This window comes from Adelges cooleyi, unplaced genomic scaffold (assembly GCF_023614345.1).
Source record: "Adelges cooleyi isolate 19-005CV unplaced genomic scaffold, UGA_ACOO_1.1 ACOO_flye_CR_arks_rails_tigmint_CR_PRNA_9, whole genome shotgun sequence".
Taxonomy (NCBI): Eukaryota; Metazoa; Arthropoda; class Insecta; order Hemiptera; family Adelgidae; genus Adelges; species Adelges cooleyi.
Window position 1 is genome coordinate 4,651,267 of NW_026096579.1, and position 13,959 is coordinate 4,665,225.

The 13,959-nt window shown below is 27.5% G+C and overlaps 2 protein-coding genes across 3 annotated transcripts; one reads left to right on the forward strand and one right to left on the reverse strand.

The window, feature by feature from the left end:
• The first annotated feature begins 601 nt into the window (after nucleotides 1-601).
• On the forward strand, nucleotides 602-10,870 carry LOC126846579 (protein spire). Of its 2 annotated transcripts, XM_050586171.1 has the most exons (16): nucleotides 602-1,352; nucleotides 3,205-3,269; nucleotides 3,939-4,056; nucleotides 5,107-5,243; nucleotides 5,331-5,519; nucleotides 5,871-5,903; nucleotides 6,160-6,411; nucleotides 7,077-7,197; nucleotides 7,315-7,389; nucleotides 7,463-7,596; nucleotides 7,667-7,772; nucleotides 9,169-9,329; nucleotides 9,793-9,912; nucleotides 9,975-10,076; nucleotides 10,149-10,366; nucleotides 10,441-10,870. In XM_050586171.1, exons 1-16 carry the CDS (start codon nucleotides 1,088-1,090, stop codon nucleotides 10,577-10,579), a joined length of 2,235 nt encoding a protein of 744 aa, XP_050442128.1. In that variant the 5' UTR covers nucleotides 602-1,087; the 3' UTR covers nucleotides 10,580-10,870. The 2 variants fall into 2 exon arrangements, with proteins under 2 accessions (XP_050442128.1, XP_050442130.1); XM_050586173.1 differs by lacking the exon at nucleotides 5,871-5,903 and having other exon boundaries at nucleotides 603-1,352; nucleotides 10,441-10,867.
• A 512-nt stretch (nucleotides 10,871-11,382) lies between these two features.
• On the reverse strand, nucleotides 11,383-13,505 carry LOC126846580 (coiled-coil domain-containing protein 43). The gene is made up of 5 exons (XM_050586174.1): nucleotides 13,256-13,505; nucleotides 12,943-13,103; nucleotides 12,455-12,697; nucleotides 11,982-12,130; nucleotides 11,383-11,644 (listed from the first exon to the last, which is right to left on the reverse strand). The coding sequence occupies exons 2-5, from the start codon at nucleotides 13,099-13,101 to the stop codon at nucleotides 11,566-11,568; spliced, it is 630 nt and encodes a 209-aa protein (XP_050442131.1). The 5' UTR covers nucleotides 13,102-13,103; nucleotides 13,256-13,505; the 3' UTR covers nucleotides 11,383-11,565.
• Between the last annotated feature and the right edge of the window lie 454 nt (nucleotides 13,506-13,959).

Here is a 13,959-nt window from a genome sequence, read left to right on the forward strand (position 1 = left end):
ACATTTGACAAATTGTTACTCGTTTTAACATTTAACTCCTTAGCAAAAATGACTCACTTATAATATATAGGTACGTTTCAAATTCTCAATATTACCGAGTTTTTTCTCTAAGTACAAATTATTAATTCAAATCATATAATTCATCCTCAATATATTTTTACATGTCGTAAGGACTTATCAATATCTAGAATAATTATCGAGGATTCGAGACGCCTATGGATGGAAAATGTTGTTGATTTAACATGACCCTATTATAATATCGGGAAAAAAATACGTGAAATTAATGACGGGTATTGCCCGTTTTTAATGGTATTCTTACACTATATTATGCTATACCATTGTTTAATATCAGTATTTTATCCTAATTTATGATGATAATAATAATCGTTATTATTATTATTATTATTATATTACCTATTATGCAACAATATTATGCTGTATATTGCATGGATCAGTCAACAACAGCCGACGAGAGCTGCGGTATTCGGTAATACGGTCTGCACTCACATTAATTTTTTATTCCACAAGAGTGCACACTGGTCGGGCGGATCACTGGTCCGTATGTTATTTTTTACCACTATTATTATTATTTCGTTTTTTTTTTTATCAATTATTGTACACAACAATTATTGTCAATTACATTACATCCGAGCCAGCGAACGAAAACGATACGACTCTGTGTTTCGGGATTATTGTCGTTACCTAATTAACGTCGGATTTTTCCGCTTTATAATTACATGCTGTACGGTAGATCAAGTGTAATTTTACGCGGGCTACTTGTGTTGTCTATTATATTAATAATATCTCCTATGATATACGTTTGCAAACAAAACGTGTACAACGGACGCGAACGGTTTTGGTGACGAAAATATATTTATCAGCGGTATTTCATTTGTTGTTGGTCAATAAGTGCATGTGATTTTTAAAATTTTTATTTTTTTTATATTACGTATGAATATCATGTCGAATCGCGTTGACTTGTAATCGTTATCGGTAGTGTTCCAAATCCATCCAGTTTACCGTAAGCTCACAATCTGGTCGTAGCCACACAGGTCATCTTAACTGGGACCTATGTGCCCAGAAAGACATGGACGTGTCAAACAATTACAAACCCTGCCTGTGTAAACTGGACGAAGATGGTTGTGTTTCGCTCATCGACATTATTAAGTCGTTCAACACCCCCGTCAGTGAAGAACACGCGTGGGCTTTGTGCTATCAGTGCGCAAAGTGTTTTAAATATGCTTTCGAACGAGAACCCAACAAATGTCGAGTAGTTAGAAGCCTGGAAGAAGTTCGTATACACAAGGATGGTTACATACATCCGAGCACAATTATTAGAACTAATGAAACAGGTATGTGAAAAGATATCAGGATAATGTACAATTTTTTTACAAGTGGATTGAGCTTTTTTCTATTGGTACTGTACAAAAACTATTCCATAGTGTAGTACAAATACTAATAGTTTATTTCTATATTTTCCATGAAAGTGTTTTCATGTGCTTGCGATCCGTTGAGGAAGTAATTTTTATTGTGCAGTCTTATAAAATTATAACATGTTTTGTTTTATATAGTATCATATCTAAACATAACGTAATTAGTTTTTATCTAGTCTGTGGAGGTCACTTTTATACAACAAAAATTGTTTCAAAAATTTTAGAAATAAATACAAATTTATAGTCAAATTCAAATACGCTTATCGTAAAGTTCATATTCATAGTAAAAAGCTTAAAAATTAATTAAATTAATTTCTAGACTTTAACTTATAAAGTTGAGGATGTATGGATAAGCAATTACCTTTAACACACCATTAAATACATCCAAGTTTAGATACTTAATAATAGTTGTATTATAAACTATACAATTGATAATATAATTTTAATTTTTAGATATAAGCTATATACACTGTGTAAGCAATATTTTTCAGTGAAACTAATTAATTACTTTTTAAATAAAAGCATAAAATATAATGTTGCTGTTACAAAAAAGGTTAAATTTTACCATAATATGGTGCAATCATTTTAATTTTAAAATTATATAATTTTTTAATAATTATTCCTAAAAATAAATTATAAGATCAATAACTGTTTATAATTATTTTAGGATATTTTAAAACGAAAATACACATAAATAATACATACAATAGTGAAATAAATATAATATTCATTTTGTCATAATGGTTCATTGTATATTACATGTAAAATGCATAATTATAGGTAAAATAGGTAAATTGCATACATATTTTTAATATACCTATTATAATTCATACTCCTAGTATTACTTAATATATGTTTGTTATTTACATTACATTTAAATTTATACACGCATCTACTCAAAATGGCTTTGATCTCATGACCTGGTTTAATACTTGTTTCTATGAATTTTGATCACTAGTTAACAATTAAAATAATAAAAATGTATTGTTTTAATGATTTATAATAATATTTTATTAATTTGTTTTAAGCAACCGTTTGTCATATACCGGTGTTCATCTTAAGATAGTAATAGTTCTTCTTCTTTCCACTTTTTCATCATTAATCTACTAGTCTATTATAAAATCACTGAACTCAATTTTACTTAGCAAAACAGATTTCTTTTATTGTAAAAATCGCCAAAATAAAATTGTTTTCTAGAAGTATCGTTGTTGGACTGTCAATATTAAATAAGGTCATTATAATTTGGATGACCTTATACAACAGTATCCGTATTACTAGGCATTCAGTTTTTTTTTTATATACAGAACCAATGAGGGGGTACTGTTGGTTACATGACTTCCCTTCATTAGTCATCGTTTATTTACATAGATATAAATACAGACTTCTGTAAAATCTCCTTTACCTCTATGAAGGGGTGAAGAGGCTCACATCGCATATCATGCTCTATACAATTGCAGTTATCAAATTAATATGATACTCTTCCTCATAATAGTCGCTTCTGCTCTCTTTTGTCTTATTAGATTTACCTTGTTATATCAAAGCTCCTCAGAAAACCTTACTAAAAAACATATAGTTAATTAATGCCAACGACAAACAACACTTCAGTTCAGATAAACTAAGGGCTAAAGTTTTGTTTTTTTGCTTAAAATATTAAACATTTTCTAAGGAACGTCAATGTAATGTACACATTTCATTTTATTGTAGTTTGTATCAATAAAAAAATAACTTGTTGTAATTATTTAAGTATTAAATATTTAATTTTGTGTTTCAGTTGAATCTCACGATAATTCAGAAAAATTTGGCAATGACGACAGTAAAACTGTACTTAAACATCATGTAAGTTTATTTATATTTTTAATGAATTTAAATATAATTTTGTTTTATACATATTATATTAAAAACTTTTAATGCCTAAACAAAAAAAAACATTTATGTATTAAACTTGCGTTAATATGGTAACTAAACCACTTCATGAACTTGTTTATTTACAAGCAAATTTAGCCAAGACCAACAATATCATAATTTGTTTCTGGTAAAAGGCTAGTTCCTTTTTTATATGATATATTTTTGTACAAAATTACTTAAAACACAATATGATTATATAGGAAATAAGTAGTAAATTCGTACTAGTAGGTTAATAATGTTGGTTTTTATTTCTAAAAAAAAAAAATTAACATATCATGAGAAAAAAAAAGAATGTATTGTTGAAATGATTAGTTTTACTTTTTAACAAGAACATAGTTATAATTAGTTTAATTTTCTCATTTTCGTGTTATTATATATATAAGTGAGTATTTATCTACATTCATTGTTCAGTACATAATTTTTACATGTTTCTTTAAAGTTCACATAATATAAAAACTAAAACTTAATTATAATTTAAATTTGTATTATAACTACTATTAAAGTATAAAAATATTTCATACTACTTACAGGCTAACATTAGATTCTTATTTTGCATTAACAATAAAGTTTATACTAATTTTTTAAAATTTTTTTTTTTAGGTGATTGCTAGTTTGGGGTACATAGTTTTTCAAATTCTAGATTTTGGTATTGATAATGATGAAGAAAGATCATTAAATCCAGAGTTAGAATCGCTGATTAAAAGAATGGTGGATACATGTAAGTGGTTAATAGTACATAATTATATTTGACATTCTTATTAGTAGTTTATCGTTTAATCTACTTCAATAATGATATTTGTTTTAAGATTATAATTGATAGTTTTGTACTTCAGTAGGCTTGTTCACACTTGAGTGGAAACACTTAAATAAAAATAAATAGTAGTATACTTTCTATTAACAGATTGATACTAGAGTGGTGTTTGTTACCAAATCGTTTTTGTTTGTTAACCTTAAGAATCCACTACCTAATATGGATAGTGCTACTTCAAGTTGTAGTTTTTCTGGAAAACAGTTTATATGGGAATTTCTTTTTTTTTTAATAAATTAGGTCAATGAACTATGAATAACATAATTACTTAAAAAGTAAATCATTTAGTTTTGCATTTGTGGTAGAAAATGGATTTCTATCTATAAAAAACATTAAAACTAGCTGCCTGTCAAAATAAAAGTAAAATTTTTACAGTCTCTAAACTTATTAGTTATGTCATTTGAATTAATTCATAATTATTGTTAGAAAGTAATTTCATAATAAGATTTGTTATTTGATATCTTTGAAACAAATACACATTTTTAGCTTTGATGGGAAACAGAGAAACACAATCACAGTTATTATTTTATTTTTAGTAAAATTAAAACTAAGGATTAGCATAAATCGATATCCAATATCGACCATATTATTTTGAAAAATGCTTAGTATCAATCTAGGCATTTGTGAAAACAAATGTTTAAACAACATTGTCATATGCTTAGTTATAACATAGTTATTGGTACCAAAGTTTAAAAAATCAGATTATAGGCATTGGAAAAACGGTACCGGATCATACCTAAATAAGGAACAATTTTATTTACCTACGTGTTTTTTACTTTCATATTTTTTATGTGCATAACTCTCATTATAGTTTTTAATTTCTATACTGTATTTATGATTTTATAATAATTTTTTACAACCATAAAAAATATTACTATTTAGAATGTGTTGGTTATAGAAGCTGATGAATGTAGATATACATTTTTAATTATAATTTATTTATATTTGTATAATTTTCAGTTGAATATGGTTGTAATGCTCAGTCTATGGATCATGGCCAATCGGGTGAAACTGATGATGAAGGAATTGAAAGAGATTCGGCTGAATGTGAAGAATTATTACAAAATAATTTTGCCACCTTTGATGATGTTTTAGAGGTAAACTAGTTATTGCGTATCTCGAAATATTTTTTTTCTATTTTCACAAAAACTAATAAACGAACATGTGAATTAAAATGTTTTCAGGAATGCAGTAGACATATCGGTGTAACAGGGTTAGGTTCTGAAATACATTATAAGGCGGTGTGTAGAGCTCTAGTTACAGAAGCGTTAGAACTGTCATCATTTTTGAATAAATTATCCGATGGCACAGTTTGTTTAAGGCACAGAAATTCTACCTCTTCTGAATTGAGTACATTGGATCACAATGATTGGGTATGTATAAGTAATAATATATGATACTTAGCATATTAGAATATTTATTTATTTTTAAGCATTTTAATGAACTTCGAGATTCCATATAATCAAATTTATATTTTTATTGCCTTGGTTAAAACTATTTGTCGTTTTTAAAAGCAAAAGGTTATAATCATGAAGTTTGTAAATTGGAAGTAGAAATTTGCTATTACTCGGATTTGATTTCTTATCTTAATGAAAATAAATTTTAACTACATATGACAAATGTAGAAAAGCAACTGTCATTGTACTTTATAACTGTGGTTTTTGGAAGTTCATTATGTGTTAACTGAAAATGTTTTCACAAAAAAATCTTTTTGGATTGCTTAGCTACCCAACTGCAGAAAGTGGAGTATTATGCAAGTATGTTTAGATTATTGTGTATACAAATGTTTTTTGTTTAGGTCGCAAAAGTATAAATATTTTAATCTCTATGTTAATGACTTGGGGAAATAAGTAGATGAGATTATAGTTTACGATATTATAATAAAACTCAAACATTTTGACAAGCTTATAAAAACAAAATAACATTAATTATGTTTGATGTTTGTTCTTTCTAAAATTAGTTATCACTTATCATTACATAACTTTTATTTTTAACATCATTTTTTTACTATAGGCTCGTTTATGGATACAACTAATACGAGAACTCCGACGTGGTGTCCAGCTTAAAAAAGTCGACCGAAGGCCACACCCGGGTAGTGAATTTGTAGAGTATGCGTTAACACCTTATGAAATGTTAATGGACGACATCAGATCCAGAAGGTATACTTTAAAAAGGGTCACACCCCCAGAGATACCGGCAAGAGTTCAAAGAGATGCTCACGATGCAATTCTTGATTTTATTCGATCTAGACCACCTTTAAAAAGTGTAAGTACTCCAATTGACAGTGAAGGATTCAGTTAAAATTGTATTAAGCCCTTTGCATGAATGTTCAACAAAAACGCAACTAAAAAGTTATTTCTGATAACAATATCCAATGACGTTGATTAATATCATTACGTAAATTATTATAATATTTTCTTATTGAAGAAATTAATGATTGAGGTCTGGTCGGCAGAATCAATTGATACATTTTATTACGCAACATATAATATGATCAATTGTTTTATAAAATGTATGTTTGATAAATATTGTTGTACATTGTGCAAGATGAGGTTAACTTATTTTAATTTTAGTACGCCGTTTACGTAACAACCTTGATATGAGATAAGTTTTACCTGTTTTCTGCTATCAGTTTTTATTAAATAATTCCTATACAATTTTCTGACTATTACATAATAGTCTATTATGAAGTTAGTATATTGTTTTTTTAATTTAATATTTTTTAATAATAATAATAATATTCTCAGTGCTCTCATACAATATTGTCAATATTACCGATTTTGTGTTTGTGTACAACATTTGATTAAAACATCAAATGAAGTATTTTAATAATTTTGTATATTTATATATATATATGTATATGTAAAAAAAACAATTGAGTGTAATTATTTAATTTTGTATTTAATTGAATACTAATCTTTAACACGTAGGCTGCTGAGAGAAAATTGGCTCCTCGGCGACAAGATAAACTTTCACCCAGGGAACATTTATTAGAATGCATTAAAAGTGGAAACGTAAAATTACGATCAACTCCATCTACTCCATTGTCAAGTGAGTATGACTGATATATTTATCAAATTTTTATTGATACAAGTACACATAAATACAGAATACTTATTGTTGGACACCTGAATCAATATATAATTAATTTATATAATTTTTTTTTAGAAAATTCATTCAAGAACGTTAAATCATCAAGATCGATGTCAAGTCCTCCGAGTTCTCGCACAAACAAATCAAAAAGTATATAAAATCATTATTAATTTCAATCTTTGGACTGTTCGATGAATTTTTTTAAATAATTTATTATTATTAGTTCATTATGACGATTCTTCTATGAAAACTTCAGAAGAAGAAGGTACAATGAACCAGTCCATAAAAAGCATGTTGGATTCAAATAAAGAACGCAAGTTGATAAAAGTGGACTTTTCGGCATTGGCACGATTAGTGGTAATTACAATATAATAATGTAATTTGTTATTTTTTTTAATGTCTATATACATTTAATAAATAATTGCAGAGTTCTGATTCTGAAGAGGATGATGAAGACGATGAAAACAATCCGAAACCCAAGAGTGCCGGAGAAAATAACGATGATTTGATGTTTATGGCTAAAACAAGTCAAGGTAGTGATTCCAATCAGCTCAGCTGTGATATTCCCTGTCAATTAAATACAAAAACTTCAACAACATCTTGTGTTATATCATAAACAAAATTAATTTCAACTATTAGGATATCTAATTTTTCTACACCTAACCTGACCAGTTTTTTATTGACCTTTTTTCAAAAAAAAAAATTCTTCTCGTTTCACGTTACTTCAACTTACCTTGTTAATAGTGCCTATTTGAATGAAGGAGTATTTAAATTCCTCTTAAATCAAAATAACAACAAAACACAGCCAATATTCTTCCCTATAAATAATAGATTCTATTCTTGTAATTATACACTAATTAACTTTGAACTAAATTATTAAAACTGTTTAAAACTGTACATATAAGTAACACTTGAAGCATGAGACAATTAAAGGTTTTTTAAATTTCATTTTTGTATTATTATTTATAATTACCATTACTACTTTTTTATTTTATTTAAGGAACTAAAATTATTTTTTAGTTTAGCACTGAACAGAATTTGTCTACATTTTTTATTTTTGTAACTAAAGAGGTGTGCTCATTTTAATATTATTGTAAATATTATTTGTTGTATAGAAAATATTATTTTATTTTTGTAGAATATAGTATATATGTTGATACTAAAACACTTCTATTTTCCATCGATACATTTTAAAGCGCATTAAAACAATTATAACATTATTGATATTATGAGTTTTAAAATCAGGTAAGATTTTCAACACCGGTTTTCATTCTACTAAATTTTGGTATGATTTCGCATGTATATTATTCTCTAAACGCTTAAAAGTTAATGTAAAACATATACTTCTTATTTTCTTTATATTAACAAAATTCTTCGTAAATATAATATTACTTACATAACTTGCTAGTAGTTTAAACTGTTATTTTATTAAATTTATTCTTTAACTGTTATTTAATACTCGATAAGAAAAAACATGCTTTCACTAATGATCTCGTGTTTTTTGTCTTAATTTATTTCTAATATTGTTTAATGTATCATGAAATACCAAACTATTATTTAAACAATTAAATTAAATTATTTCTTTAAATAATATAAAAATAATTATTGGTAAGAAAAAAAAAAGTTGTTATATTTTAAAAGCTAGTTATTTAAAACTGTTTGTACAAATATATGTATGTGTATAAAAAATAAAATGTTAACCTTTTTTTATTCAGGTGAGGTGATTTTTTAAACTATCTATTTTCACTAACCAAATTTAGTTAGAGCTGTTTTTAACACATCTAATTTTTTACTCAATTAGTTATCAGGCTTTTTTTAAAAAAGCCCTTTAACAATTGAAATATACTTGATTTTGGTATGAATTCTTCTATTCTAAATGAACGTAATTGTTTATTTGTCATTTTTAATCGCTTGTTGTTTCGATTGTAGAAAAAGAAGAAAAACTGGGATCTTATCCTAAAAATGTGCATTCATTGAGAAAACAACACCGAAGACATACTATTGCCGATCAATCGGCTCTATCGTTTATCAAGCCGTTGGGATCTTGGAAACATTCACGCAGACAATCTGCATTCAAAACATTACCGAGTGTAAGGAACTCTGTTAAATGTATTTATCATTAACTAACAATTTACTAATATTTTAATATATTTTTTTTAATCATAATAATAAAACAAAAAGATCCACTGTACTCGATTTTGTTTTGGTTGGGCCTTACTGGATAGAGTATAGTGGATTTGAGGAGGTTATGAGTCTTGGGAGAAAAGTTACAGTGTACCATAATTTGAAGTAAAAGTATGTGTATATTTTAATAGTGTTTTTCTTGATTTTAAAGGTGAGAGGTTTTTTAATTTTTTTTCTTTGGTTTTATAACTTACCTTCTGGGCACAATTTCCGATTTATAGAAAAAATACATCAATGATATAAGATACAAAAGTAGAAAAGTAAAAACACATACCATTGTAAAAACTAAACAATATCTTCTCGACGTGACATCAAAGCTAAAAGGGATTGTTGTTATTGTTCAAAATTGTATTTTATGTATATTTTCAGAGCGATTGCCTGGCGTTAACACTCCAAGAATTAATTCACATTCGTAGCGTCCTGACAAAAGCAGAAATTGAAAGTTTGCCAGTTGAAGGCCACTTCAAAGAAGACGTTGAGAGCCGAAAAGTACACAATCATATTATTATGTTCTTTTAGTTAATTTGTATTGATTGTATTTTTTTTTCCAGGTATGTTTCTTATGTATGAAAACAAGATTCGGTATTTTTGGACCGTGGGGTCAAGAATGCAAAATGTGCCAGCGGACGGTGTGTTCAAAGTGTTGTACTAAGGTAGAAAAAGAAAATCACTACGCCGCTGTTGATTTTACCGATAAAATTGTATGTTTATATATACATTTTCAGATGCGCATACCAACCGAACAGTTTTCTCAAATACCCGTTGCCGCGCTTAGTCCTAGCGTAGCGGCATCGGAGCATAACCCGTGGTGGCCAAAGAGTATATCCAATTGGGGTAGCGCTCCGTCAAGTCCTCAAAAATTGCTGACTACACACCCGACCACCGCCATTGATATGTCTGCAAGTTACCACGGTTCATCCACTATTAGCCAAAACAATAATCGGTAAACCTTCAAGTTAATCATAAGGAGGGATCACTTCTTATTGCTTGCTTACTTACCCAATTTTTTTTTTATAGTCCTAACACTAAACACGGCACGCAAATGCCGGTCTGTATTGATTGCAAAACGATGGTTTTACAAGAAATAAAAACGTCACGAGTAAACCGTTCAAATTTACTTAGGCATCTAACGCTCGACCTGTCTTCCGTTTACTAGTATTAGTTGAATTTTATTTATTCAGTAAATATATAATATAGAAATAATTTTTTAGTTACATTAAAAGTAAGTGAAAAAATCCTATGCTTACGTTGTTTTCAATGTACTGCCATTGGTAGACTATTTTGTACAAAAAACATAATTGAATATTTTATATAAAAAAAAATTTAACAAATAAATTATGTTATCGGTTGTCTGTTTCAAGTTTATAAGGCTAATGTTAATGATTGGAAATCTTTGTTAAACAGTTGTATAATTTTTTTTAAAAATCCTAGCACAACACGCATGTAATAAATTATTGATGCATATATTTTTTTTTTTTTTTATAATTAACTTATTTTGTAATTTAAGGTTGTTATCTTTACCGATGCCATGGCAAAATTCACAGTGCTGTAATAATAATATGTAGATATTAATGATATGTATGTTAATAAAATATTAAAATGTAATCAGTAACGTTAAATTAAGTTGTAATTTATTATTTGTTCAACTTAAATGACTATGTATTGTAAAACACATTGATAGTAAATTAAATGGACAGTTAACATTGATTAAGTATGAAGTTATTCACATTTATTGATAGGACAATCTACTCATAACTTGTTTTATGGAATCTATAATTTATGCTATATAATTGTTGTATTTTCCAATTTCCTACTAGGAATTATACTGTATATTTTTGTTGTTTCTAAGTGTGGTTATCGCCGAGTTAAAAATGTGTGTATTGTACCACTACGTAAGTTAATATTTTTTCAAATGTCATAGGTTTTTGTTTTCTAAAAAAAACATTTTTAAAATTAATATTATTACTATTAAAACAAACCATAATTTTATTTTAACAAAACAAGTTAATCTCTATGGACAAACATATTTAACAGTATTATAAACACTGACAAACGGATAAAAAAAAATGCAACTAAAGAAGAGTTCAAAGAATGTAAGACTGTATTAATGTACATAGATGAATTAGTATAGCGATTAAACCATTAACGTTTCCTTTCTACTTTCTGCGCTTTTTTCTTTTTTGCATCCTTTTTCTCTTGGGCTAATTGCTTTTGTTTTTCTCTGAAACAAAACATTAAAGTCTACTTATAAATTTGAATAGATAAGCACTTCATTCTTCAAACATTTTACTTTTAAAATCAATATTAAATCAACATTATTATGTTCCTCAATTCTAAAATTGCATTACTTAGTTTTTGAATTTTTCAAATTTCCCGTATAGAACCAATTTTTAGGGTTTAACAGGTCCGCACGAGTTTGACTTAATATTTAATTATTGTTTAGAATATAATGCTAATATTGTAAAACTATACTTGATTTAAGCTACTGGTGAGAACAGAGGATACGGAGACATACCTAAAAGTATAGTATAAAAGATTAATTAAAAATGTTATGTTACCTGTCTTCTTTATCTTTTTCTTTTTTTTTGACACTCTGTTCCTTTGCTTTTTCTCTTTGTTCTTTTTTAGCGGCCAACACAGAACTAGCATTGGTGTTGTGTTCAATATCTATACCGCTAGACTCGTCTTCTTCCAATTCGGCTTCTTTCTGAAATTCATAAAATTGCAGACATTCAACTTTCATGTGTAAAAACCAAAAAATAAATGATGCTGCTGTAAACAAAAAAAAAAACATTTTTACCAGAAAGTAAAATAAAAATGTAATTTTTATTTTTTCAACTATAAAAAATTTAAAGCACAGTTTTGTTTAAGGTTTTAGATTATAAATGTTAATGCAAACGATCATTAATTAAATTTACTTTTAAGCTCGACTCACAACTAACAAATGTATCAAAACTTGAGGTACAATTACCGTTATAATAAAATGGATGGGAACTATGAGTTGATAATAAAAAATTATATTTGATCTTACCTGCGCGTATTGTGATAAAATATTTTTACGAATTTTCATCAAATCTGAATCGTCATCGGAATTACAATTTGTAGTGGTTTTGCTAGGTGCCGAGACAACGGTTCTTATATTGTTTTCAAGCAGTTTAACTAGCGCTTCTTCGGTATTTTCAATGACGTTTATACTAGATTTCTCCTCGTTGACATCATCTGTATCGTACATTGATATTATTTCCATACATTGAGTTTTTGCTTCGTTTTCACTCTAAAATATTTTTTTAAACTTATTAACTTAAATATACTTATTAAATAAGTCACTTATTTCGCTTGTTAATTAAAAATATAATTTTACAATACCTACTGTCCTGAAAAGAATTCAAAATAATATTAGTTTATAAACTATAATTATTGTAAGTTATAATTTCGATTCGATACCAATGTCGTCCATGGATCGATTAACCATAGAGTTATGTCCAAAAATGTGAGTAAGCAATAAAAACTAACTATTACCAAGACTTCGCCAAGAATGGTTTCAAGAGCGCTAATTTTTTCACTTTGCTCTTCTTCGCCTTCTAACACGCCTTCGATGTAATTCAAATAAATGTCTTCGTCCAACGCAAACTGTTTCAATTTGGAACACAGCCATGCTGTTTTAGCAGACTTTTCCATTTCTGTAAGATTATTATAAGAAAATATATCAACAAATATGGCCCATCAATTTGTAGGATAAATCAGTCCATTAGTAAAATAAATTATCCTTTTACATATTATTAAATGTGTTTATTGCTTATGCTTACAATGATTATATACAAAAAAATATTACCAGCAGTGCAGTTAGATGTATAAGTTGCAAGTAAATAAAAAAACGTGTATTATTATAAATATTATATTTTACGTGCTACTCAACATGATGGGCCTTTTGAACATGCCAGAGTTATCTAGCCGCAAAAAAATAATAAAATAAGTTAAAACTAATATATGAATATATTTTTTTGAAAATAAAATACCAATGAATTATGAAACCGAAAAGAAAAGAACGGATCGCTCACATTTCTGATTTCTTGTTATTATTTCTTATCAGTTATCGGTATTGTGCGTTATCAGTTATCACGGAATAATTGTTTATCAAACATTCAACAGTGTGCGTTGCGATGTAGTTAATTTATCACGATGTAGTTATCATAAACTATATCGGGATAACACCACTTTTCCCAAATTGCATACGTTACCAAGAATCAATTTTTCCATTTTACTCTTTTTTCTAACTACTAATAGGCAATAATTGACCTGCCGCACACTGGAGCAAAAGGTCCCCAAACTGACAAAAAATAAATTTGAATTTAAACTACGAACAATTTAGCAGTATGTAACAATACTTTATTATATTATTTTTGTTTGTGCGATAACACGGTTAAATAGGTCACAATATTTTAGTAACATGGTTAATTTATTGCTCGCGACCAAAATATGATATTATGGCACTATTATTATATTATATTTTTGCCAATTTTGGAGGCCTCTTGCCCC

What these genes read in the sequence shown, in the direction of transcription:
- LOC126846580 (XM_050586174.1), bottom strand. Translation starts at nt 13,101, where the DNA reads ATGGAAAAGTCTGCTAAAACAGCATGGCTGTGTTCCAAATTGAAACAG. An exon ending in TTTTATCACAATACGCGCAG is followed by an intron (nt 12,131 to 12,454) that starts GTAAGATCAAAT and finishes TATGAATTTCAG; the next exon opens with AAAGAAGCCGAATTGGAAGA. An exon ending in GAAAAAGATAAAGAAGACAG is followed by an intron (nt 11,645 to 11,981) that starts GTAACATAACAT and finishes GTTTTGTTTCAG; the next exon opens with AGAAAAACAAAAGCAATTAG.
- LOC126846579 (XM_050586171.1), top strand. Translation starts at nt 1,088, where the DNA reads ATGGACGTGTCAAACAATTACAAACCCTGCCTGTGTAAACTGGACGAA. An exon ending in CCTTTGATGATGTTTTAGAG is followed by an intron (nt 5,244 to 5,330) that starts GTAAACTAGTTA and finishes AAATGTTTTCAG; the next exon opens with GAATGCAGTAGACATATCGG. An exon ending in CATTGGATCACAATGATTGG is followed by an intron (nt 5,520 to 5,870) that starts GTATGTATAAGT and finishes TGGATTGCTTAG; the next exon opens with CTACCCAACTGCAGAAAGTG.